This window comes from Siniperca chuatsi, linkage group LG20 (assembly GCF_020085105.1).
Source record: "Siniperca chuatsi isolate FFG_IHB_CAS linkage group LG20, ASM2008510v1, whole genome shotgun sequence".
In the NCBI taxonomy this organism is placed as follows: Eukaryota; Metazoa; Chordata; class Actinopteri; order Centrarchiformes; family Sinipercidae; genus Siniperca; species Siniperca chuatsi.
In genome coordinates this window covers 11,728,839-11,756,279 of record NC_058061.1, presented here as the reverse complement: position 1 = coordinate 11,756,279, position 27,441 = coordinate 11,728,839, and the positions used below count along the sequence as shown (strand labels likewise).

Genomic DNA, 27,441 nt, shown 5'->3' with positions numbered 1-27,441 from the left:
ATTTGCCTCCAAATTGTAGTGGAGTACAAGTAGAAGGTAGCATAAAGTGGAAATACTCAATAAAGTACAAGTACCTCAAAATTGTACTTAAGTACAGTAGTTGAGTAAAAGTACTTAGTTACTTTCCACCACTGGTGTCAACATACTTACTGTAACTGATGAAGTTAAGTAAGACTAAGTAAAACTATTACACACTGTATTATTCTTTTATCTCTTAGTGTCATGGCGAGATGCCCAAAGTTGAACCTGCTGTCCAACTCAGAATCATTACACATATACAGTGACATGTGAACTCTCTGTCTCTCTCTCCCTTCGTGCAGACAGACAGCTGGACTCAGCCAGTCCTCTAGCATGGTACATGGAAGGGGGTTGGTCCATCATGGGACATGGTGTCAAGTAAGAGAGAGTTTCAGAGTTTGACAGTCACAGAGCTAAGTTTACCACCACCAGAGACGCACTATCACGACTGTCTGGGAGTCACTGCCAGTTCCTCCACCAAACTGTAAACTGCCTGACTGACCTGACTCTTGTTTTTGGCATTTAACACTTGTTCACCTCATCTGATATTTTCCTGAAGGTTTTTTGGGAAAAGGACACATATTCACCATGCAGTCCTGTGCCAGGTGTGGGTTCGTGGTCTACCCAGCGGAGAAAATCAACTGCATTGACCAGGTAACACAGAAATATTGTGATTTATTATTATTCTTGAATCAACTTCTTATGTAACATATTTGTCAAAGGGTAAAATTGTAGGTGACATTTGAGGCATTTGTAGATGTTTTATAATAACGATCAACCTCAATTACATGAGATTTACCATAGAAAAACACAAACAGCCTAAATATGGCAACATTTAAGCTAGGTGTTTCTCTGCATCAAATAAAACATACGGCTCCTTGTGCAAAGAGGTGAATTTAGTTTAAAAATACAAAAAGTGTGTATAACATGACATCCTTCTTAACATAAAGTTTTTAATATGGTATGGATCTGAGCACATGTTTTATATAAAACTAGTAACAACGTATTCCCACAGAAATATTAACTGTTGTAATATGTTTTACCGATTGCTACGTTGTAACATCTGCAGCATGAAAAACATCCTTGTTGCTCTTGACTGGTTGCTGTTATGAGATGTCTTTTTAAAAAAAACTTGTGAGACAGAAAACAAGAGGTATACAGTTTAACAGTCACATAAAATCTATATTTAATAACAAGTCAGCAAGTCTAGTTGGAAGATCATGCTGTGATTGCTGCCATTATCTTATTAATCTGGTGTTATCTATCAGAAATTACCTGTCCAAATTTGAAACCTTTTCTGTCTCAAACTAGATTGAAGTCGTGTTCGTGTGACCCTGTAAAATAATGTGATTTCTTTTTCTTTGTCTTTTTCTTACTCAGAACTGGCACAAAGCATGTTTTCACTGTGACGTCTGTAAAATGGTGCTCACTGCCAATAACTTTGTCAGCCACAAGAAGAGGCCATACTGCTCTGTGTAAGTACTAGGCACCAAAAACACCTGATGATGTAACTTATTATTTGAGTGTAATCTCAAAAACTGAACAAAAATCTATCTTTAGGGGCCATTTTGGTGTGAAAATAGATCCCTTTTTTCAATTTGCTTCCATGAACTCAAAATTGGTGATTAAAATGATGACCATTTTTATATCCCATCCCTCCAGACACAATCCAAGGAACAACACGTTCACAAGTGTCTACGACACCCCCGTCAACATCAATGCAAAGAAGCAAAGCAAGGCGAGCAGTGAGGTAAGATGATGTCACATTCAAAAACACACAAGCAGCAACATGAGACAAAATATTTCAGCTTTGATCTGAGTCGAGGTGTATTGTTGACAGGCTGACATAAGTCACTGTCTATGCCATGAGTGAAATGGCCATATATCATTTGTTTGTCATGACTGGGTTTTCTGTGGAGATTGCTCTTCATAGTGGTCATTGTGTTAGTTTAGATCACTGTTTTTTTTTTTAAAGGGATTGATGCATGCATTACAATTGAATTTAAACAGACCTAAATTCGTTAATAGTATACCGATATATCTCATTTAGTACAACAATATTTTTGCTTGGAAATGGACAATTATGCTTTTCAATGTATCACTCAAAATCCCACAAACCACTGGTAACCTCACAGGTAACTCAGATCTATTAATAACCCACAAACACACATACAGTCAGAAAGCTCAAGATCTGACCCTAAGCAGATGTATCCATTACTGTCAGAGTCCACGGTGACGGCAGCGGTGAGGAATGGAGAGTGCGGCTCAGGTTATTTCTGTTCCTGTGACAGAGGCGAGACACCCCCTCTGCTTAGCCCACGTTATGCTTCAGGGGGCTAAAATTATACGTCAAGAAAAACAGCTTTACATCCCTTCCTCTCCTCTGCCCTGCCACCTGTTCCTGCCTGTTTGTGTCTCTACGAGTTCATGCAATGCTTGTATGCTTATATTAGCAATAGGCTAGCAAGCTCATCAGCTACTGCTATATTCCACTAGAGAGCCTTATTTGATTGTGAGTTTTTAAAATCTGGTAAAAGTTTACCTTGAGTTTTGATAGAAAGTTGTCTTTGATGTTTATTGTTTGCCCTTTAGCGATGATGCTCCAGAGAAGTCACTCATCAGTGCTGTCTCTTATCCCCTGCAACACAGCTATTCTAATATTAGTTTTGAACATTTTTACAGCCTAAGGATCATTACCAAACTGCTCAGAGTTTCATCACTCAGTGCTCTATTCTGGATATTTCTTGGCAGGTCCAGCTTCATCTTGATTGGAACGGCTCAGTTATTAATAACAGCACACTAATATTATCCCTTCATCATTGAGCATGTGAGCTCAGGTTGTCTGGTTTGACAACATAATAATAGAGTGATGATTGGCTCTGTGGATCTGAAGTCAGGGTAATATAAGTCAGAGCTGTGGATGCATGTGCAAATGTGTGCTGGCCTTGGCTTAATGCTTGTCGTCTATGTGCACCTGTAGCTGAAATATCGCGAAGATGGCGAGCGCTTTATGTCCACCTTCCACCATGACATGAGGTCCATGGAGCTGGAGAAGGCTCGCCTAGCCAATCAGATGGCCAGCCAGGTGAGCTCCTGGTAGAGCAACTGGCCATTACACCCATTTAAAGGGAGTTCCAGCCCAAATTCTGATGTTTCCCAAAATAAGCTGTTTTACATATCTTTAATATATAAAGCAAACAATCCTACTTCTCTAACTTTTTGTTCCTTTTGAAATTCTTTGCAAACAGCAAAATTATTTTTGTGCAATGATTCCAAGTCTTTCTCCAAAAAAATCTATATTAAGATTTAATTATATTGGATGTGGAAATGTTGGAAACAGGAGGAGAGTAGGCAAGTAACTGTCACTGTTAATGCATTAAACCTCATCTTCTGTCTGTTCTGTTTGGTATAGGATTTGAAGTTGGTGAACTGTTTTGTTTGTGCTGGCATCTCTGCTGTGTAGACATATATTTATTTGCACTGTATTCAACTGCCACTTGTTCCCATCACTTCATAGAGGCTAAGTAAAACAGAGAAGAAGTATTTAACAAAGTCCAACAGGCATGAAAGGTAAAGTATTACCTGTGAATGGCAGGAAATAATCAGGTTTGTCTTCCATATCCAAACAGGCCTTTCAGTCTCAATCTGAGTTCTCACAGCAGCAGACATGGTACTCAGGCATGGTGACCAACCAGAAGATAGTAACGATGTCACAGGCCCAGAACACCATCAGTGATGTGAGTACACATTTCTTTTTCTCAAAGAGGCTTCTGTTATTTTATAAAACCTAAATATTGTGTCTTTAGATAAATAAAGTGGTGCTGTTGCTAGTGTGGATTGTGTAAATAGCTTATATAAAAAATAAAATGAATCTTCTATTTTGCATCGGTATTGGTCAAATGCTGATTGATTTTGTGAATCTTTGGCAGGTGAAGTACACGGAGGAGTATGAGCAATCAAAAGGAAAAGGCAGCTTCCCTGCCATGATCACACCAGGTTACCAGGCTGCTAAACAAGCCAGTACTTTGGCCAGTAATGTAAGTGGTTATAAGCCAAACTTACTCTCATAATTCACATCAGCCAATACCTTTCGGTGAATATATGTCTCTGCTAGTGATTGATGTGACTTTATCACAAATCCAAGGAGCCATAGTAAGCTAATTGTTTTCTTTCTCTTCAGCTGGAATATAAAAAAGGACACGAAGAAAGAGTTTCAAAATACACCACGTTCGTTGACCCCCCAGAGGTGCTTCTGGCCAAGAAGCAAGGACAAATTGTCAGCGATGTAAGCTTTTCATTAAGCCTTTCATGATGACTTAATAATGTCTGAGTATGATTTATTTCATTTATATCACTAGATGTCACTGACAAGACCAAGAAGTCTTTTTCAGTTAACTCTATTAACTTCAAAAGCAGACATTACCGTGTGCCTGAATCAGTGTCTTTCTTCCTCCAGTATGCTTATACAGAAGAGTATGAGCAGCAGAAAGGTAAAGGTAGTTTTCCTGCACATCTAACACCTGGATACAAGATGTCAAAGAAGGCCAGTGAGCAGGCCAGTGATGTAAGTAGACAATATAAAAATATACGCATATGCATACAGACACTATTGCAGACCCCTGATCATCAGTTGGTAATGGTTTTCATGTCCTACCAGATAAAGTATCGTCAGATGTACGAACAGGAGATGAAGGGTAAAGCCAGCACTGAGGCAGCAGTAGCTGAAGCAGTTCACGCCAGAGAAAATGCGGAGAACTTCAGCCAGGTAAGGAGTTTACTCTTACTGTTTTATTAATGAATTTAATGGAAAAGCCTCAAACCACATATATGCTGTTAAAATGCTTTATTTATCTTTAATCAATAGTGAACAGTGCGTTACAGAAAATATACTGTAGGGAGAGACAAGGGGATGCAACAAAGGTAGAGGCTCCTTGTCAGATCCAAATGCATAATTTAGAGGATACATGGTGTGTATTTTAGAGCTTTACGTCACCTGGACACATCTTTTTATTTTGAAGATTTTCATAGTTTGTGATTCAGACCCAGGATGTTGTGTTAACATGGTTGACACCTTAGCCCGTATGATTTAATTTCAACCCACTAAAGCTTGAATTATTCATATTACTTCCTATTCCTTCCTATGTTTGGTATTACAAGTGAATTGAATTAAATAAGTTATCCTCTGTTTGCAGATTGCCTATACTGAGGAGTATGAGCAGCAGCGAGGCAAAGGAAGTTTCCCTGCCATGATCACTCCTGGTTATCATCTTGCGAAGAAGGCTCAGGAAAATGCTAGTAATGTGAGTATCAACCTGACAGCAACATTAATTTCCAAAACAAACCCCTAGTGCAGATAAACACTGTAAATACCATATTTTTGATAAACATATGGTTTAAGCCCTTCATGAGACTTCACTACATCTTGAGTCTTACATTAAAGGTGTTGGAAGGTTGGTCTGTCTGTTGTGTAGTTAAAAGGGGAGCCTATATCACTTGTGTAACCATGTGGACTGGTTGTAAATGCTGTCAAAACATTGCAGAGTGTAGAGTGTAAGAGCTTCAGCTTCGTCCATCACCTGGCCTTGTCATCACTGGGCAGAATAGATGAGGGAATACAATGAGAGAGTCTCCTCATGTTGTCATTCTTTAAACTCTCCACCCTGACTAAATTAGACTCTGTGTGTGTGCATGTGTGTGTGCGCCACTCATCTCCTGTTCCTAGAGAAATATGTTGTCCTCGTATATACACTAAATCATCTTTCATCCCTTTGCAGCTAAAATACAGGAAGGACTTAAACAAGATGAAGGGCACCTCGCACTTCCAGAGTCTGACATCCGAGGACAATCTGGCTCTAATGAACGCCCGAAAGATCAACAAGATTGTCAGTGAGGTGAGCTTGTCAGTGACTGTCAGGCTCTCAAGGCCAAGACCAGGCCTTCATTCAGTACATTTGCCTTTTATCTTATTTCTAGCTTTATCCAAGAAGTTGTTTTTTGTAAATATCGTTAAATCAACCCTGAAGTCTATGACAAAGCTTTTCCTGATAAAAATGTTGCTGCTCAGTGTGTGTTTATAGCTAGAAATATCGGGTATACTGTGTCAGTTTCCAGCAGACATGAAGCCACACAACTTAAATTTTCGGCATCTCTGACATGTCTCTCTGCTGGGGTTACAGCTTACCTCCAAGGCCATGGGACATCCCATCAAACTAATGTTACCTCACACAGGGACACAGTGCTTCACTCTTGAGCAACTATTCTGAGCCTTAGTAATATGACATATAAATGTTAGCTATTAGCATCTATTCTGAGTGTTGTCTTCAACTAAAAGCCATACTGAGACATTATTCAACAACAAAAGCTTTTGCTTGTCTGTGAACAATGTTCTGATTTAGCTTGGATGTTTAAAGGTGACAAAAATCTCCCTTCGTGGTGCTTTAGTGGTAAAGGAACTGACAATTTAAATGATGCCATGTTGTCATTGTTAAGCTCAGCAAAGCATAATTAGGATTAAAGGTTTGTCTCTGTGCCTCTTGAGTTATGATGGGGTGTCAGTGATGGTGACTGATTAGTGGCAAGCACTTTATAATTAGCACATAACATGGTGTCACAAAGGTTCAGCTCTGACTGTTCAACAACCAAAAAATGTTACAAAGCAGCTGCTTTCATTTTTCACATGTTCTAACAGGTGGAGTATAGGAAGGACTTGGAAAACACCAAAGGTCACAGCATCAATTTCTGTGAGACACCACAGTTTCAAAATGCTGCTAAAGTTGCCAAGTTCACAAGTGATGTAAGTATGACACTTTTTCAATCAACATCATTTATTTCACGTTATTGTTTGTATACGTTTACAAATTCCAAATACCTGTGACCCCTAGTTGTTAAAACATTCTAGAGAACCTATAAAAAAATATATTTTATTTTGCTGTACATCATAGGGGCAAATGTGTGGAAATTATGGTTATATAGAGAGTCCTGCGTTCTGATTTTTCTTCATCTTTCTATATTTTTAAAAGAACAAGTACAAAGAGAAGTACACCAGCGACATGAAGGGCCACTATGAAGACTCAGGAATCGATAAGAAGACCATGCATGCCATGAAAGCCAGGAAACTGGCTAGTGATGTAAGCCTTGTTTTTCATGGACTTACCATAATATAGAAATGCAATTTATAGATTTATGCAAATTATTAACATCCAAAATTGGCTCAGCTTAGATCCAGTTTAGTATTCAGGGCTATCTTGACATTTTGGATTTTAAATGGCTATTCTCCTTGCTGACAAAAAAATCATAGAAATTACCAGTATTAAATATAATACTGGTTATATCATCTATTACAAATGTTTACTTTAGCTTATGGTTGTTGAGGATTCAATTATTAACTGTTGTGCCAGTATTGTCACTGACATAGTCTTCTTGTAAATTCCAGATTTCTTATAAACAAGGCAGTGAACAGCAGCAGGGTGAATACAACTACCCAGCCACCCTCACACCAGGATACCAAAGCCAAAGGAAACTGGACCCACTGAAAGATGTGAGTTCTCTCAAATCAAATCCAAGCCTTAATTTTATTTTTTTGTTTGGTACAGTCAATATGTAGCCTATATGCAAATTACATTAAATTATTTAATTATTACAACAAAAAACATTATGATTGTAAAAATGTTTTTCTCAGGTAGGTTGAGCATCTTATGTGATACGTTTATTATTTGTAAACGTGGTTTTCTATATGAATGCAGAAGAATTACAGGCAACACATTGACCAGGTCAAGTACAGTCCAGTGACAGATACACCTGAGATTGTTTTAGCAAGGAAAAACGCTCAGCTTGTCAGCAAGGTAAGTAAACTGGATTGATGATGATTAACACCAACTTTATTAGCACTTTTCAGCTGTCCACTGTACTTATGAGCACTGAGCTGACTGTAGTGTTTGAATGTGTTATTCATGTGTCTTGTAGCAAAATTACAAAGCAGACTACGAAAAGACCAAACATCACTACACTCTATCCCAGGACCTGCCCCAAATAAAAAATGCCAAAGCCAATGCTGCCTTGTGCAGTGATGTAAGTTAACGCACAGACACTTTCCCTCATATGCATGAACACACCCACGTTCGCTCTTTGAGTATGCATGTACACATCCAAGCTCATTCACATGGTCACAGGAAATCACTTCTCATTCTTTAAGTGATAAATTGATCATTTGAATTCATCGCTCCAGATTAAATATAAGGAGGAGTGGGAGAAAACCAAGTCTAAAGCGTGCGACATCGGCGTGGACGACCTGAGTGTCAAAGCAGCTAAGGCTTCCCGTGACCTCGCCAGTGATGTAAGCAAACGCACACTCTTCTCTACTGCAAAAAGAGCTAATGTCTGAGCAACAAACTAAGTGGGTTTAATCAAATATGATAATTAAGTCAGACGGGCATGTGTTTCAGATTAAATACAAAGAGACCTACATGAAGGACAAGGAAAAGGCAGTGGGGGTCAACATGAGCGACTCCAAGACTCTGCACTCTCTTCAAGTGGCCAAGATGAGCAGTGATGTAAGCAGAATTCATTTTGATCAGTAATTACAGACAGTAAAATGCATTTTTCACACATATAACACTTAATGCAGCCACAGCATGTGTCTGAGTCAAACAGCACACTCGTACATACTTTGTGCACGCTCATAAACTCAAAATGAACCCTTTTTTAAAAATCGTCACCACTTCAGATTGAGTACAAGAAGGGCTCCAAGGAGAGCCGGGCTCAGTACAGCCTTCCTCTGGACATGATCAACCTGAGCCATGCCAAAAAGGCTCAGGCCCTTGCCAGTGACCTGGAATATCGCACAAAACTGCACGACTACACCGTCATGCCTGACGACATCAAGGTGCAGCAGGCCAAAAAGGCTTATTCCCAGCAAAGCGAGGTGAGAGACGGGAGGAAGGAATGAGCCCTAGTCTGTTAGTCAAATGCTATACAAAAATATGATCTGGTTTTAAATTTTCCCTGGTTAATGACACTTTTTGTTGCTCCACAGAACCAGTATCGTTCAGACCTGAACTGGATGAAAGGAGTGGGCTGGGAGACTGAAGGATGTATGAACATCGCCCAGGCCAAGAAAGCTGGAGAGCTGCTTAGTGATGTCAGTACAATTATTTGTTTGTGTGTGGATATTTTAGTTTGTTGATGAACTATACATTGTATTAGGCGCACTGTTATCTACTGCCCTTTCCTCACAGACTAAATACCGTCAGAAGGCAGACAGCATCAGGTTCACCCAGGTGGCGGACGATCTCTCCATCAAACACGCCAAGAAGAGCCAGGAACTGCAGAGCGACGTAAGGTCTTCACTTTAAAGCTGTAATCATGAACATTTAATTACGGTGCACTCTCACATCATATGTCTATCTGATTCTGATTTTTAGCTGGCGTACAAAGCAGACACAGAGCAGATAATACACCAGTACACCATGACAAAAGATGAGCCCCTTTTCAGACAAGCAAAGGCTAATGCTGACCTTCTTAGTGGGGTAAGTTCAGTGAATTTCATCGCAATGAGCATTATACATGATAAAGCTGGCGTATACAAGAGCTTCATAATTCATCATATTTTTATAGTTACAACAATATGAACTTTCAAGAATATTAAAGCGAGTATCTTCTGCTCCACCTTTGCTGTTCTTTTGACCTGTAATGAAGACCTGCAATATTTCAAGCGGATCCTTGGAAACAAAAGCATCAAATATCCACGAATATAAATTTAGATCAGCTTTTGTAGAGCAATAAGTTAACACAAACTCACGTTTCCATCAATGCCATTTGCTGGCAGATGTTACATAGTAAAAGTTTCAGAGGTGTTTGAATTGCTAGCGTTTTCATTACAAAAGAGTCTATATTTGCACATTTTTCAGCACTTTCTTGTCATGTGCAAGCAGGAGTGTAAGCTTGTACAAACTGCACTTCACTGACATGTCCCTAATCCTCCTGTTGATTTTGTTGAACCTATTAGGGCGAGACAACCTATCTGGTATTTTTACTAGTCAATAAAGTTTAGTGATATCATGTAATTCCTGGCATAGCTCCATCCAACTTACACCTGACTAGAGGCTAACCAGCCAGAGTGATTGGAAGCACTTCTGTGAGTGTGCAGAGCCTTTGAAGTGTTGCTTCATACAGAGTAAATACAGCTGTTACAACTGTTTCTTATATCGTAGAAAAGGTTTCAGTCGTAGTCATGTGGACACTGTTTTCAGAATCAAGACGTTCCAGCTCCCATCCGGAAGTCATTCTCAATTGATTCTCATTCTCTCTCACACACACACACACACACACACACACACACACACACACACACACACACACCAGTCTGTCCAATTGAGAATCAATTGAGAATGATCCGGATGGGAGCCGAAACGTCTTGATTCTCAGTGTCAGATGAATTGAAATTCTACGATAGAATACTCCTGGATGAATGAGGGACTACACCGTCTAACTGTTTCTTATGTTGTTCTAATCGGTCCAACTATAAAATGTAGTTTTACTATTAAGAGAATACAGTAAGGATTATTTATCAGTGCAATATAACTACCGTGATGCTCCATTTCATTTACATGCAACGTTTATTATATACATAATATACAATACAGTAGCAGCATTGTTTCTTGGCGTAAGGCCCCTTCACTTTAAATGTCAACATTTAATGCTCAGTGCTGCGGAAAATGTTTCCATGGTGATGCTCATACATTATCAGTTTTACTACTGGTTCAACATGGTCTGTTCTCAGAAAGATTAATTGGTCTAAATGATTTTTGAAACCAACTTAAAATCTTCAGCTCATGATTCTTATAACTTATTTAGTGTTCCCATAAGGCACAAAATAAAGTTGATTAACCAAAGACTTAGTACATTAATTAGAAATTAGGAAAATTAGATTAGAATTGAAAATCTAGCAAATCCTAACTGACATAATGCACTGTTTAGAAGTTTAATTGGCATTAGACCCATGCAACGTTTGACACAGAAAGGTAATTCATGACCATTTTGCCTTGCATGTGTCCAAAATGTAAAATCCTTACTATCCCTTCAGAAATTATCTGTGTAAATACTGGTGTACTAAAGAAGTACTGTGCAACTTTACATTCTGTTTGCAGACAAGTGTATGTTGCCATGTATCTTTACAAGTTGAGAAAATGTTTTACCTCAAATCTACATTTTCTCACAAAGAAACTTTGGTGACTCATCCAGAAGTGTCTTTTTTATTGGGAACCAAACATACTCATGTTCGTTCATTGATATCCCTTGATTTTCTGATAAATCTGTCTGAAAACCAACTTACATGCAACTTAAAAAGCTGAAGAAAATTGAAAAACCTTCATTATGTCATGTATATCCCCATTTCTCTTACTGTGTCATCCTTACATCTTGTTTTTTATAATCTATCAAAGCAGAAAAGCCAAATTAAACCTATTTTTGAAACATTTCTTAATGGGGAAGATTCACTAGTTCTGACCTTTTTTTCTGTACGAATGCAAGTTAATACAGATTTCTTTTTTTTTTAGAAAGTGTACAAGAGAAACTGGGAGAAGCAAAGGGAAAAGGGCTTCGAGCTGCGTTTGGACTCTCTCTCTATACTCACTGCTAAAGCCAAAAGAGACCTGGCCAGTGATGTGAGTGCAAAACAGTCTGCATCTTTAAGGTTGGCCTGAGGAGAAAAGTAGTATATTTTCCCCAAGGGCAATAATGTATAATATATTTTAATTTGAATATTCGCAGATTAGTACATACCTGAAGTTTTTATTATGTAATAATTTCAGGCAAATTCATAGACTGGCATTTTCGTAAAACCACTAATATCTTGTCACCTTGCAGATCAAGTACAAGGAGAAGTATGAGAAAAACAAAGGCAAGGTGATTGGCATTAAGTCAGTCAGTGATGACTCTCAGATGGCCCACTCTGCTCTGGCCACCAAACTACAGAGTAGCCGACACTACAAGAAGGACTATGAGGACACTAAGAACAAATACAGGTGAGGCTCTTGACCTTGATGGGGCCTTTTTAACACTTGTCTTCAGACCCAGATAATATCACAAGCAAGACACCAGGTGAATACAGTTAACAATAGTTATGTAGCTGGTAAGATAAACAGCAGGACGCTCAATTGCTGAACCTCTTATTTAAAGCTAGTTTTAAGTCTTAAAGGATGTTGTCTAAAAGAGGTAAAGGGTTTTAATTCAACATTCAAAGTAATTTTTAGGGGTAAACACTGACTAAAAATCATAGATATCTTAAACGTAGATGGTTACATTCTAAAGGTTATATCTGCATTATTCGCAAAATTCAGCAGCATTGAAAAATGCTGACATTGTGGCCAATAACATGCTTTGCTTTCATGCCAGCAGTCATTTTAACTCATTTCAAAAGGTTACAAGTACTTAGACACTTTGACTTACAGATAAACATTTGCTGACGGCAAAAGACCCCACAGCCCTTCACCTTGATTAAGTCCAAAGCAAGATGAAGTGCGTTAGTATCCTTCTTTTTAAGTGGGAATGACCCCAATAACAAAAGAGCACTGCTTCAACATAATACCACAAGAACTGGCCTTAAATCTTGTGTCATTTACTCTTCATTTACTGTATGAAATGAATCTCGTCCCCAGTGTTTACCTGGATATGCTGAACATCAGCCATGCCAAGAAGGCACAAGACCTTGCAACTGAGACCAATTACAGGACTTTCCTGCATGAGTATACTACTCTGCCAACTGACATGAATGTTGCCTGGGCTAAGAAGGCCTATGGACTACAGAGCGATGTAAGTCTCATTGTTACACACCCCAATAACAACTTGTTTTAATGCAAAAGTAATTCATTAACTGCAGGACTATAAATGCAAGAATTTGAATGTGAAATCTGTGTGTGTCTGTATTTAGAAACAGTACAGGTCAGATCTGAACTGGATGAAGGGCGTCGGCTGGGAGGCCTCAAAATCTCTGGATGTCCAGCAGGCAAAGAAAGCCGGGGAGCTCGTCAGCGAGGTAACCTATGACCCAGACTGCATTGCTGAAATCAGCTGCAGGGTTAAGGGATGAAATAGTTGATGATATTAAATAAAAAAGAGAAATATCTATAAATGCTAACCTACAGCAACAGTGTGTTTCCGTCCTTGACCTTCATTAACATTACCCTTATTTATGGTGATTGTATTGGAACTCAGATGTAATTTAAACAAATTATCATGCAGTGTTTGATTAACCACACTTAAGTGCTATTAATAACTACAGAACCATTAACAACAAATTAGCACAGAGAGCATGAGAAAATGATAAGCGTGATTGTGTAACATGTGACTGGAAGGCACATATCTAGGTTTAGGTCAGGAACTTAGGTCAGAATTTATTTAAAGAGCCGCAGACCGTTCCTGTTCTCCAGAAACTGGGTTAAGTATGTGGACTACACCCGGCTATAACAAGAACCCGGCTGATTATAGTAACTGAAGATGTCTCATATAAAAAACACTCAGCTTCACCAATTAGGGCTCCCTCTGTCCTTGTTTCTTTCTCTTTACCAAATGAATTAGGTTTGTGGGTCCAGATTGCTTACATTGAAATATTACATCACAGTTTTTTTGGAAAGGTAGAACAGGAAACACCGGATGCTTTGACGTATTTCATTTGTGCCATCCAGACCTTCTAAGGGAAAGCTGTGAAGCAACCCCCATTAACACCAAGTGTCCAGTTTCCTAAAAGCTTATTGGTGCCCAGATCTTCTTAGTTCAGTGTGTGCATAAATTGGAAACCCAATTTTTGGGCCCAGAGGCTGTTTATGAAGCTTGATAATTTTGAGTTAAATTCATAAGTTTAATTATGAGAAAAAACTCAAGAAGTCAGACATTTTGAAAAATCTTATATTTGACATCACAGATAACTAATGATTTAAGAGTCTGTTGAATTGCTGTAGCTATAATCATCTAGCCTCTAATCTAGCAAAGTTATTGTCCTGTCAACGCCTTCCTAAACCTTTAACCTCTTTGTCACAATATCATTTTGTTTTGTCATAATTTTGTAAAATTAAAAAAGAATGAAACACTCTTCTTATCTACAGACTCTTTTTATAAACGTTTTTTTGTAAATCCATGCAAACGATACATAAAGATATTTCTGTGACACATCTAGTGTAGACTGACCACACCAGGCTCTATTCATAACCTCCTCATAAGCAGCCACTTATTTTAAGGGTCATTCCAGTCAGGGTTACCAACATTAGACCATGAAATGACAGACTGCACTTAAATAGAACAGAGCCTTGAGTTCCTCCTGAGCAGACTTCGATCTATCTATGTATCTACATATCTACTGTGTATATGTCTATCTTACAAAAATTCTTTAAAAAAATGACCTGTTTCATTTTGCCAGGTAGTTTATTTGTTAGTACAATTGTTTGTGATAATATTGTGCCCTCTATTGTTCATCAAATGCATTTGCACCTGTTATTTTTTATGGCTTTATGTCACTATGACAGTCATTTGATATTCATCACTCCGGCATTTTTATGTTTTTTTAATCTAGAAAAAGTATCGTCAGCATGTGAGTGATCTGAAGTTTACCAGTGTTGAAAACACTCCGGAGATGGTCCAGGCCAAACTCAGCAACAAACTGGCCACTGACGTGAGTTCAGCTGTCATTTGTGCTCTCAATCATTTGTTTAATGCACAAGATACAGTATGTATCTAAAATGCAGTAAATCTGGTACTACGATTTGTCACATCTTGCTAAAATGTATACTGATCTGAACTGATCTTTTTTGGCTTAAATGTTGGCCAAACTTAGCATGTCTAACTACTGCGCAGATAGCCTCTCATAGACTCTGTACATATGAGGCATATAAATAGACAGAGGAATATATGGTGTATTTGAGGTACTGTAAACTGGATCATCAGTAATGGCCTGCTTTCTTCTTTACAGAGGTTGTACAAGGAGAAGGGTGAAAATATGAAACACAACTACACGCTCAGTGGAGAGCTGCCGGAGATGGTTCAGGCCAAGCTCAATGCCATGAACCTCAGTGAGGTAAAACCACACTTACAGGAACTCAAACAGAGACACATGAAATCCATCAAACTGCCAATCAACCCATCCAGTCAGCTGCCTTTGTGTGTGAGGTTTTCCACATGGAACTGAGTTTGTACATCTGCCGTGTGCATTTTCAGAGCTGTTACAAGGAATCTTGGACTAAGATACGTGATGGCGGTTACAAGCTGCGTCTGGATGCCATTCCTTTCCAGTCTGCCAAAGCATCTGCAGAGATCCTCAGCGATGTGAGCTTGCAACTTACACTTCTTGTTATCATGTCATATACTGTAATTTTCACCGTGGGCCTAAAAAACTTTTGTCTGCAGAAGTTGCGGATTGTTATTTTGTAACACTGGAAGAAGCATTTTTAAATTACTTACCTGGCACTCTCAAACAAGAGTAGAGCCTCAAACAACAGTTAAATCCTGTCTATATTATGGTATTAACAGCAGATCACTTATACGTACATTATGTTACACATTTTAGTTTTGTTCAATTGACTATTCAACACACTGATGCCTTGAAACATTTAACACAGCATCTCACTTTGCTCATCTTACTACAACATCTTTTTTTGTCATTTCAGCAAAAGTACAAAAAAGAATTTGAGAAGACCAAAGGGAAGATGATTGGACTGAAGGGACTGCAGGATGATATGAACATCGCTCACTCGGTCCATGCCAGCAGGCTACATAGTGATGTAAGTGCTTCTCAGCAGACAAAAAAAACAAAACAAATTCAAATACTATATTATAACACTTTCTCTCCATTGTCCCTTTGTCCCTCTCCAGATTAAGTACAAGCAGGACTCGGCAAAGGAGCGCTCAAAGTTCCACCTGTCCATGGACATGCTGGAGGTCGCCCACGCTAAAAAGGCCCAGTCGCTAATCAGTGATCAGGACTACAGGCTCACCCTGCATCAGTACACCTCACTGCCTGATGACATGAAGGTGCAGGCGGCCAAGAGAGCATACGCTCTGCAGAGCGAGGTGAGATAGACAGCAGACCGCTGCAGACAGCTTCTGTTATTATTACTCTGCATTCATTTACTCCAACTGGATGTTTGAAAGTTGAAAATTGAAAAAATTGCAGTGTTAAAAGTATGTATTTTCATGTGTTTGTCACAGAACATGTATCGCTCTGACCTGAACTACCTGCGTGGTGCAGCCTGGATCGCCACTGGGGCTCTGCAGATTGAAGGCTCCAAGAGGGCCACAGACCTCATCAGTGATGTAGGACATCTTCTTTTCTTTTGTTTTTTTATTCCTTTTTCAATTTGTTTAGAATACATACAGTACTTAATGCTGTTATAGCCAACATGTAGGTCTAGATCTTAAAAAGTCCAATCTACAGTATATGATCGTGAACTTATCTTGTGTGTTGATGTTCATTGCCATTTTTCTGGATTTTGAATGTTGATTCCCTTGTTAAGAACTGTTACTTGATTTACCTTGAAATCTACAAAAAACTTAACTGAGACCAACTTTGTTGTTTCTTCTGTAACAGAAAAAGTACCGTCAGCACCCGTACAACTTCAAACACACATCTGTCGCTGACTCCCCAGATATCGTCCATGCCAAACTCAGTGGACAGATCACAAATGAAGTGAGACAATGAGCTTATTGTTTTAGTTCTGTTCTAGTAACCTCTCAGATTGTCTATTTGGTTGTTTTTTATTTGTTTGACAGGTTGTTCTATTTACTCAATTAAGTTGCACATGTAACTTAGTCGAAAGACATCCTGTTGTTTCAATACTACACAGCTGTTTTATATATCTCTCCCAGCGTTTGTACAAAGAGAAAGGGGTGAATGACCAGCATAACTACACTATAACAACTGAGAGGCCAGAGATTACTCAAGCAAAGATTAATGCTGCCAACTTCAGTGAGGTAATGACCTGTGCACCATATAACATACTGTAAACATCTGTGACTTTTTTTCATAAGTGTGTGTTGTTTTAAAGTTAATAATCATTGGTTGTTTGTCTCTCTGCTCCAGATCAAGTACAGAGAGTCCTGGCACACTCTGAGGGCTCAGGGCTACAAACTCACCATGCAGGACATCCCCTTCCAGGCTGCCAAGAGCTCCACAGGCATCGCCAGTGATGTAAGATCATTCATTATTGCTGAAGTGAAAAAACACAAAAGTCTAATATAGATTGATATTCATCAAAAATATCACTTTAATACAGTAAACTACAGCTACTATTTCTGTGTCTCTGCAGTACAACTACAAACACAACCACCTGCTGGAAAAAGGGAAGCACATTGGGATCAAAAGCGTCTTGGACGACCCGCGTCTCCTGCACTGCCTGCAGGCGGGCCGGCTGGCCAGCAACCAGGAGTACCGCAAAGACGCGCTGACGACCAGTGGGCAGTACCACCTCACACCAGACATGATTCATTTGGTGACGGCCAAGAATGCCCAGGCCCTCGCCAGCGATCAGGACTACAGGAAGAGACTGCATGAGTACACCGTGCTTCCTGATGACATGAAGGTCAAGTGGGCCAAAACAGCTTACAACCTGCAGAGTGAGGTGAGAGGTGTGGATGAGAAAGAGATGGAAGGAAAAAAGGACGTTACTAATATGTTTCAACTTGGCTGACACATTTTATTGCCTTTTGTCTAGAAACTATACAAGTCAGACCTCAATTTCATGAAAGGAGTGGCCTGGGACGGTGTGGGTGCACCTCAGCTGGAGTCGGCTAAGAAGGCTGGAGAACTTATAAGTGATGTGAGTACATGTGGCATATCGCATACATATCGTAGCCAGGATTTTGAAAATACTGAGGTCATGAGTTCCCCACCCCAAGCCTTACCACGGTCATGATATTATGACCAGAAAACAAAAATACATCTCAAATGTTTTAAATTTGTTGGATTTTTGATATTTCATTTATTCAGTTAACTTCAGTTCAATTATACTTTTCGGTAAATTTTATTTCCTTGCTTGAAGGTCTAAGTGCTGTTTCAAAGCATTTGACTGCCAGGAAAACTGAAGACTGCTGAAACCTTTATCTATTTATTATTTTGTTGGCCTAAAACTTATCCAGTTTAAAAATATTGCATCTGTAAATACTGGAATCAGCTCATAAAATACCCGTAATGTGTAAGTTTTTAAATAAACTCCATGCAGGTTGCTAAATAGCTACAGCCCTGATCGCATATGAAGTCCCATTCTGCATTTACACAATATTGTTTTAGGTTTTGTGTTCCAAAAAAAATCATCTAGTCCTGATAGATTCTATATTTGTGTTTTGTTGCTCTGTATTTGCCTTTAAAGTAAATGTAGCATTAGTGTTGCTCTAAAATAGTGTGTAATATTTCTAACATTTTTATCACTGAATTTAGCTTATAGTACATTTGACTTTAAACAAGACTTATTTTAATACACAGCTATGTGTATTTCCTACTGTTAAAGTGTGTTTGGTCTTCCTTCATGCAGAAGAAGTATCGTCAGCTGCCAGACAGCCTAAGGTTCACCTCAGTGGCTGACTCTCCTGATATTGTCCACGCTAAGACGAGCTATCAACAGTGCAGTGAGGTGGGGTGAAAAAATAAACATGCTCAAGAAATAATTCAAAGTCCCCTTCTACTTTAAGGAACTTCTCTTGTTCTACCTGTAAAATCCTAAACAGGAAAATTTTGGAAGTTGTGGGCTGTTAATGACAATGTTGAAATCCTGTTTATATCTTTACATTGCAGAGGCTGTACAAATCTGGAAAGAATGATGACATGCATAAGTACACTTTACACCCAGATGATCCAGACTTTGTCAGAGCCAGGATGAACGCCCAGCAGATTAGCGATGTAAGGCACACCTCAGATATGTCTCACAATCCGAAATACAAGCAAATGATTTTAAATCCACAGGGAAAGATGCCAATATCGCTTTGTGACATTTTTATCTTCAAAATTATTTTCCCATGAAGAAAGTTTACAAGGCGTCTGGGGAGCAAGTGAAGACACTGGGCTATGACTTGAGGCTGGATGCTATTCCCTTCCAAACTGCCAAGGCCTCCAGAGAAATTGCCAGTGATGTGAGTTCATGTGATGGTTCAGTTTGTCTTTCTTGAAACATTTTTGAAGCACAAATTAGCATAATAAAAGTATTTAACTCATTTTAAGGCAGAGCATTTGGAAGTAGCTGCATGTAATTTTAATCCATGGTTAGTTTAAAACTAACAGCTTTAATTAAGCTGTAAACGTTGTCTGAAAAGTGAAAACTGTGTCTTTCTCCCTCCCACAGTTCCGCTACAAGGAGTCCCATCTGAAGGAGAAGGGCCAGCAGGTGGGGCTGCGCTGTGTGGAGGACGACCCTAAGATGGTGCACTCTCTGGCAGCCAGCAAACTGCAAAGCAACCTGGAGTATAAACGCCAGTCCAAGGAGGAGCGGGCCCACTACAAAATCCATGCCGACCAGCCCGAGTTCCTGCAGGCCAAAAAGAGTCAGGCTCAGGCTAGTGACCTCACCTACCGCCACAAGCTCCACGACTACACCTGTGACCCAGAGCAGCTCAATGTCAAGCATGCCAAGCAGGCCTACAAGCTGCAGAGTGATGTAAGTCATATATTGGTTAAAAGGTCTTTCTTCATGGTAATTTGATTAATTACACATTTATTTGGTAATATGCTCCACTAAAGAAAATTTTAAAACTGAAATGGAAAGGGTGCTAAGGTTGCTCCTGCATTTTTACCCAATCTTGATGCCCTTATAGAGGAGTCCTGTGTCAAAATCTATATTCAATTTTATTTATATAGCACCAATTCATAACATATTGCATATTTTAATACCTTTTATATTTCAATTGATATTATGCTTACATGGTGCATATCCTTGAGGCATCTACAACCACTGTCATCACTGTCAAAACTCTAAAACTCTAAAATCCGTCTGTACGCTACCTGCTCAGCACCAAATGGTGGACAGACAAAGTTAGCGACTAGCTGGTGAACATAGAGGAGCATTTAGCAGCTAAAGAGCCAGATATTTCCCTCAGGGGTAAATAGGCAGTTGTTTGTTTGCTGTATGTCAAACCTGGGGCAGGGTAGTATTCAAGTGTAGAAATATTATATTATTGTTTGGTTTTTAGGTACTCAGGGCATAACGCATTGGAGGAACGTGTGTGTGGACGCCCCACATGTAAAAACAATGGAAGCACTTACATTTGCAAAAGTTGCATGAAATGTACAGGATAATGCCCAATTCATTTCAAATGTAAAAAACAAAACAAAACGAAAAGCGTTCATTTTCAATATTATTAACATTTTCAACATAGAAATAAAACAGGGCTCCCTAGCAGGTTAATATGGCCCTTAAGGTAGATCAGTTTAATTTAAAATATGATGAGAGGATGACTCCACATCCAAGTATTTGTCTTGTAGGCCCACTTCAACCAATTTGATTCCTACAATATCATGTACCACTTCACTTTAATTTTTGCTCCCTTTTGTTGTAGGTGAACTACAAGTCAGACCTGAACTGGATGAAAGGAGCAGGCTGGACCCCTCCCGGCTCCCACAAGGCTGAGCTCGCCCGCCGGGCTGCAGAGCTGGGGCTGGCTGAGGGAGTCAGCACTGATGAGGCTATTGCAAAGTATCAGCAGATGATGATGGTGAGGGAACGTGAAAGATAAGTTTTAGTAATTTACTGTAGGCAAACTTTTGGTATATGGGATAAACAATTCATATACAATATAGTGTGCAGATTCTTTAAAAAAAAAAGAAATTCCTTCTCCACGATCTTCTTTCAGCTGCATCACCAGCAGCAGATGGAGCAGCAACAGCAACAGCAGACTTCAGAGCAGGTGGAGACCAGCGAGGAGATTCAACAAGGCGTCAACATGGACGCCATGGAGGTCCTTCACGTCAAGAGGAAGAAGACCTTCCAGACGGTCCAGAAAAAGTCTATCAACACCACAACCTCGTTCAAATCCATGGAGAAGAAATCCGGCACGACCTCCTCATCAGCTGCCCTCCAGAACACAGTCAAGACGTCCATGTCTAGTAAAGCTGCTGTGATAGAAGACGCGTAGATCATAGAGTTTTATAGATGATAGTGTTTAGAGAACGTTAAAGATGGCCACTTTCAGAAAGAGTGGTTAACTTTTACTGAGTGGATTACTTTACCAGTGGTGTTTGCGGTATCTCTGTAGTTACATAAGATGCCACACAAATGTCAAACAGAGCTACTGTAGGTGCAACAATGAACTGTAAAATGTAATTGAAATGCTTACAAAGGGGATTAAGCATGTTGAATCAGGACAGGTTTTGTCAAGTTAGTTAAAAGGATCGTCAGCATATGTGGTGATCAAAAAGGAATTCAGAAAGAAGCTTTATTTTCAGATTGAATGCAAGGTATTTTTGACATTTCATCCAAACTTCTGAATGGGTTAAACTGCATCTAAAGGACCATGTTCAACACTAGTTCAAACAAAAACATCAAGAATACCAAAACTGAATTCAGGTTGTTTCAGGACAAAAGTGATACTGTATGAAAAATCAAATGGAAAGTTTGCATTTTGCTTTTGTATATTGAGTGTGTTTAGAAAATATGAAGCTGGACCAGAGATTGCTATATGGCCAGCAATGCAGAGGGTTTTTTTCATCATACGTTTTTTTATGTTTAGAAAAGAACACAGCTGCAAGTTCAAATGAACAAGGCGCAGACAAAACCTTGTTGCATGCAAAACATGCAGTTTTCTTATGGGTTCTGCTAATCTAGTGCACTTTGAGCTAGACTCAGTGAGAAAGAAGTATAGGCCTACTGAAATCATCTACATTTTGTCTGGCAGGTTCAGCTTCGTGAGTTTGTATCGGTGCCCCTTTTAACTCAAAGCTGGGCTGGGAGTAAATGCTTGGTTTTATCGCAGATTAAATAAACTGGGTTTTTTTCAAGGCAAACTAAGATGATGTCTGTTTTTCTTCTCAAAATAAAAAATATTTTTAACACCATTTTTGATCTTGCTTTTGATCCAGCTGATGAATGTGTAGATGTTGGCGTAGACACCTGGCTTGTTCTTCAGACCACAGCTGTCCCAGGACCACTTAGGTCCTTCACAAACTAAAAGCAGTTTTCCCAAATTTAGTGTTTGCATGCGGGACATTGAGGATCAGCCAATCACTAGATTGAGTCAAATAATGACTGTGGGACCAGTTTAATAAGGACCTACAATGCATCACATTGCATTACAATAAAAACATTTATTATAATGATCATAGAATATACCTATCCTTTTTAATATGAAGATTCACAAATATTAACAAATTATTGATAAATGTGTTGGTTTAAAGGACTCACTCAGAAATCCTTATGTACATTTTTAGTTATCTTAACAGTTGCTGTAAGCATGCTTACAAAAACTAGGACGAACCTTAGCATTGTAACAGGTATACACGAGTTAAAACACTAATACATATGAGGTAATGTGTCACAAGTTTCACACTCAGCTTTGACAAACTTTTTCTGATCAAAACTAATTTTTACAAAAGGAAAGTGTGTTATTGATACAACAGGACATTACACAGTCAGTGCATGGCTGCATGCATCCTTATTAGATTAAATGATAAGCGATCCAGTCCACAAATCTGCCGATGTTGGCGTCAACACCTCCTTTAATGTTGCCTGCACTGAACATGCTGTCATCCAGTGAGTCTCCGTAAACGTGGGGAGCTTTACATTTCTCCTGGGAGATCAGGAGAATACGAGCGTCCGGCAGCTGGTTGGTACCAGACAGACAGTCAGTTAAACTGTAATGTTTAAATGCATTCAGTGACCCGTTTAGTCAAGTCTTAAGGTGTGTGGTTCGAGATAAAGAAAACAACTACCTTTTTTTCCCTTGTCTTTTATGTCAATATTGTGATTGCAACTCTGTGATTTTTGCTTATTGTTTGCAACAGCTTATATACATAAAGTGGTATTTTCTTGTGACACTTTGACTTGTGGTTAATTTTGTCATATGAACAAGGTTGACAAATACTTCAGGCATGCATGTTTGCCTTTTAATCTTTCCACTTTCCACTAGGTAAGTGCTTTGCAGAAGACAAATAATTGAACGTCATTGTAAATCCACAGGAGTATCTATTATAGAAGAAATACTCATTGGGTTTAGGATTAACAGAATGATTGTTTGAAAACATTTGAGTACCTCACATCTACTGTATCCACATATGAACGCAAAGATGGTTTTGTCAACAGTAAACAAAGCAATATTTACACAAGATGACTCCTCACCTGCACTAATTGTGTGGTCCAATTCCATCGAAGCCTGCATACTCTTTGAAGGGATCTTCCCCTTTCTGCTAGATGGAATAGGAATTCCAGTCCAGACACTCTTCCCCTTCAACTGTTACACTCCCCATGCTGCAGTAAAACACTCCATCCTCAAAAACATTAATTTTGTCCTGGAAAAAAAAAACATTTTCCCTTTAGCCAGGTATTATGTGGCTTTCTTAGAGGATGAACGTTGATTTTAAAGTGTGTTTTTCTATTCAGCACAGTGAAGAACACTGGAAGGAGAAGCATTTGGGATCCTTTCTGCAAGAGCCTCCATTCTGACAGGGATTGGGGTCTGCAAGAAGAAGCTGTGAACGCAGGCAGGAAGATCACTGTCTGATGTCCAGTGCAAAGGACTCAGTGCAATAGAACTTTGTAAGTGGAATGTAATGAGAAAACAAATTAAGACTGACAAAAAAAAAAAAATCAATTACATGAAATGCTATATATTCAATAAAAACAGACCTTTCTTGCAGTTGGGTGGTTTGTACGGAGGCTTGCACTCGTAGAATGGAGCAGTAGAGGTGACAACACAGCTTCCATGGTCACATTTCACGCTCTTGCAAACATCTTTCACTGAGAAACACATGGTACATTTTTTTTATTTAGTTTAGATTTAATTTTAACTTAGTACATACAATATCAAGCTTTATTCAAAAACTACATACAAATCCAATTTTGTTTATTAGAGCTACTACGTGTATAATTTTTATTTCTAACTGTGTCTTTTTGTCACGAACACTGGGGGGCGCCAAAGTCATAATCTTTCCAATCTTACCCATAGTAGCTTTAAATTGAAAGCTGAAAAAAAAACCTGCAGGGAGAAGAAAAATAATTCAAGTATGTGATATTATTGTGCTCCAGGCATCATAATGCTTTTTTTTTTAAAATGTAAAATTGATTTTATTTACAGGGACAATGCACATTGACATCACTGTAAACTTGCCAGTGGTAGCCAAAAGGCAAATTTTCAAAAGTTTTTCAACTTTTACTTTTAACAAAAACTCAGAATTTATTAGGTTAGCCTTAAATTAAGAAACATTGACCTCTGAATATTATAATTGACGCTCTGATATACCTGATCTTATAAAATGTAGTAGAAACCATGGCTGATGCCTCATTCAGGTAGTTTAGTTAAAATATATCTCAATGAAAAACACTGACATACAAGAGTTCAAAATACGTATTTTCTGGTATTCACCTACACTACTGTCTTTACTGTTTAACTGAATTTCTCTTTTCACCTGCTGTAGATAAATGAGCACAGGAGTCATACCTGTCTTACACTTCTTTCCTGAGTAAGGCTCAGGGCAAGAACATTTGAAGCCCCCAGCAGTCGCGTGGTCACAGACACCTCCTTTCAAACATGGGTTTGGATCACACTCATCTAAATGAAGACAGAATCACGTCGATATAAAGACCTTACATGCAGTCTCACCAATTACCACAAGGAAAAATCAGTCAGGAGCAGAGTGCAACTGATTGCATGGATGTCTTGATCAATGCATCAATGCTAAGTTTAACTACTGCATGTACATACAGCATCAAACCCTCACCATTACTATTTGACAGGGAAACGGTGCCAGATGTCATTTACCTGTGATATCCAGGATTTCGTACAACCAGTCATCTAGAGTCAAATCCAAATCTTCTGCAGGGCTTTCAGTGGGATAATTGTAATAATACTCATAAACTGTGAGGAAAAGTCCTGTCCAAATGCAGTGAGTGCACACAGTTGTAAGAGTAAAGCTATGAAGCAGACCATGTTGATGTAGACCCTGGCCATGATGGGACCAGTGTAAGTCTATGGTTTGCTTTTTGCTCAGACAGTCCTAAATAACCCCACTCAAACACGGAGACCCCCAAACACTCCACCCAGCTGTTAATCATTAGGACCCTGCATTGATTTTACAGGAGTTACATGTGATTCAATACTTTGTCTTTTTTGCCCTGTGACCTTTATTTCTGTTGAGGTCATCAAACGTAAAAGCAGGAAGCAAGTAACTCTTGCTAACCATAAAAACATATTCAAAGAACACAAACAGATTCCGAGAGGCTGATGCTAGACTACACTCTTGTCACAGTTGGTGTGTTTTTAAAAATGGAGTGTGTAAAGTTCTCCCTAAAATCTTTAAAATCTGTTTGTAGTCCTCAGGGTTTTTTCTTTTTTGGTAAACATTAATGAGTGACCTGAGGTTTCTCAATATGCAACAGAGAGGATTTGCTTTGCTAAAGAGAGCAGCTGAAATTTTATCACAAAATATGTTTTTCAATTTCTTAATGTTTTGCAATATGCAAAATACCATTACTCAGTACAGCACTGTATATAATATTCTTGCAATTTCCTATTATACTGTATCATACATCTGCATGACCACTGAAATGTGAAAGTAATTGCTACTATAATTAAAGGACAATACTGGTGTTTTTGTATATAACAGTCGCATTTGTTTACATTAGTTTTTAAATTGTTTGAATGCATTTTTTCGTCCAGGCAGCTGCTTTTTATTTATTAATGTTAACAAAACAATGCATAAAAATGAGCTTGCACAGATATGCAATGTATCACAGCTGTATGGGTTTTTTTGTAAAAATTTGCACTATTGTATGGTAAAACAGTTGAAAGTGTAGATTGATTTGAAAAGTCTGTCTGTCTGGTGTGTTCATGCTCCGGTGGGAAGCTCTGGCATATACTGACGACAGATTAAATCATTTTGCGGTCTGTCATTAATAAGCCTAAAAATGCCAAAATATTGAACACCATGACACAGTACTAACTTATCTTCCACAGCAGAGGAAAAACAAACAAAAAAATGATTTCAGACACTGTCGTGATTTGTCAGCTGAGCTGTTTTTTATTCAAACAGTGATCACTTTACAGTGGGAGCAATAGCATATTCTTAATATACAGCACTATATATAATGTACATGGGGAGTATGTAGAGAAATAAGAGTTAAGATCAGACCACAGTCTCTCTCTCCCTGTTCATTAAACTCCTCTTACAGGTAAGAGGAGGACACTGTGCAAACAGGTCATCCCCTGTCATCCCCTGTTTGCACAGTGTCAACCCAGTTAAAAAAATGTATTCAGGTTACTGACAAGGGGAGTGCTTGTAAACCATATATCATATGCCATTCAATTTTGTCCTTGATTTTAATTTATATAGTTCATACAACACTCCAAATTCTTGTTGGTGGCTCCACAGACACTTCAAAACTAGCAACCAGTGGATAATCATCCTAAGTGCCTCAAACCTTGATTGTTGAACGGTATGGTATAAATGCATCTAATATCCATGCATCATTCTAGTAGTATAATCAGCCACATGCAGAAAAAAGTCAATTAACACATTGTTTAGGTCAGTCTGTCTGAATACCACTTGATGTTTTTTTTAGAAGAATCAGTCTGAACCCAAAACATTCACATTTCCATTGCAATCTCCAATGTGCTAACCTTTAAGACTGTTCTCTTAAACATATAATTCAATGTCTTCAGCTCCAGATTATGGCAAAAATCTGGTGCAATTCACAGGTTTTTCACTGAAACAAGAGAGGGTAGGGTGCAATTTCCAGTAAGTAAAAATAATATAAAAATGTATAAATATAGGCATATAATGCTAACTTTCAGCAGAGTCAGCACCAATAGTCAGTCCTTCTCACTATAAAACTCCATGACAACAGATCAATAATAAGTCACAGCGTGTCCAGGTGCCTTGTCTTTTTGTTCTGTCTACTCACAGAGTGAGTCTTCTTAAGGTCGAAGTACAGTCTCAGTTATCGTCCATATGATAAAACTTGTTCATGTATATTCTGATTTGCGGATGTAGTTGGAAGGCACATATCCTCGCCGGCCTCCTGCCTCCCCCAGCCACCAGTCACTGTTGCCGTTCATGTCCTGGAACTCCAGTATCCGCAGCCGCTGATTGGCTGAGATGCTCAGTTCATTGGAGCAACGGGCATCAAAGGAGTAGAGAGCGTAGTAAATCTAAAAACAAATAAATAAAAACAATGTCATTGTTAGATTGTTTCTTCAGTTTTGAAAGCAGTATTAATTAATGTTTTTGGCCCCTTGGTGGCAGCGGAA

At 38.8% G+C, this 27,441-nt stretch overlaps 3 protein-coding genes across 7 annotated transcripts in view; 1 reads left to right on the top strand and 2 right to left on the bottom strand.

The window, feature by feature from the left end:
- Positions 1-107: 107 nt before the first annotated feature.
- Positions 108-21,985, top strand: LOC122867204 (nebulin-related anchoring protein). 3 transcript variants are annotated; one of them, XM_044177675.1, is made up of 43 exons: positions 108-672; positions 1,399-1,493; positions 1,681-1,768; positions 2,999-3,103; positions 3,648-3,755; positions 3,948-4,055; positions 4,199-4,303; positions 4,475-4,582; positions 4,676-4,783; positions 5,211-5,318; positions 5,793-5,909; positions 6,707-6,811; positions 7,038-7,145; positions 7,451-7,555; positions 7,761-7,859; positions 7,981-8,085; positions 8,243-8,350; positions 8,460-8,567; positions 8,741-8,938; positions 9,050-9,154; positions 9,252-9,350; positions 9,438-9,542; positions 11,571-11,678; positions 11,881-12,038; positions 12,672-12,825; positions 12,944-13,048; positions 14,579-14,677; positions 14,975-15,079; positions 15,220-15,327; positions 15,669-15,782; positions 15,874-16,071; positions 16,210-16,314; positions 16,589-16,687; positions 16,867-16,971; positions 17,081-17,188; positions 17,307-17,618; positions 17,712-17,816; positions 18,528-18,626; positions 18,788-18,892; positions 19,015-19,122; positions 19,332-19,643; positions 20,542-20,697; positions 20,836-21,985. In XM_044177675.1, exons 1-43 carry the CDS (start codon positions 607-609, stop codon positions 21,115-21,117), a joined length of 5,406 nt encoding a protein of 1,801 aa, XP_044033610.1. In that variant the 5' UTR covers positions 108-606; the 3' UTR covers positions 21,118-21,985. The 3 variants fall into 3 exon arrangements, with proteins under 3 accessions (XP_044033610.1, XP_044033612.1, XP_044033613.1); XM_044177677.1 differs by lacking the exon at positions 2,999-3,103; XM_044177678.1 differs by lacking the exon at positions 9,438-9,542.
- Positions 20,909-26,404, bottom strand: habp2 (hyaluronan binding protein 2). The gene is made up of 7 exons (XM_044179479.1): positions 26,324-26,404; positions 24,955-25,189; positions 24,634-24,744; positions 24,136-24,171; positions 23,823-23,933; positions 23,316-23,665; positions 20,909-21,097 (listed from the first exon to the last, which is right to left on the bottom strand). Exons 1-6 carry the CDS (start codon positions 26,402-26,404, stop codon positions 23,475-23,477), a joined length of 765 nt encoding a protein of 254 aa, XP_044035414.1. The 3' UTR covers positions 20,909-21,097; positions 23,316-23,474.
- LOC122867203 (dynamin binding protein) overlaps positions 26,190-27,441 on the bottom strand; it is a 50,704-nt gene continuing 49,452 nt past the window's right edge. For all 3 annotated transcript variants that reach the window (XM_044177672.1, XM_044177673.1, XM_044177674.1), the window contains one exon: positions 26,190-27,342. In XM_044177672.1, coding sequence (XP_044033607.1) covers positions 27,157-27,342 — 186 coding nt within the window. In that variant the 3' untranslated portion in view covers positions 26,190-27,156. The remainder of the gene's footprint in view (positions 27,343-27,441) is intronic.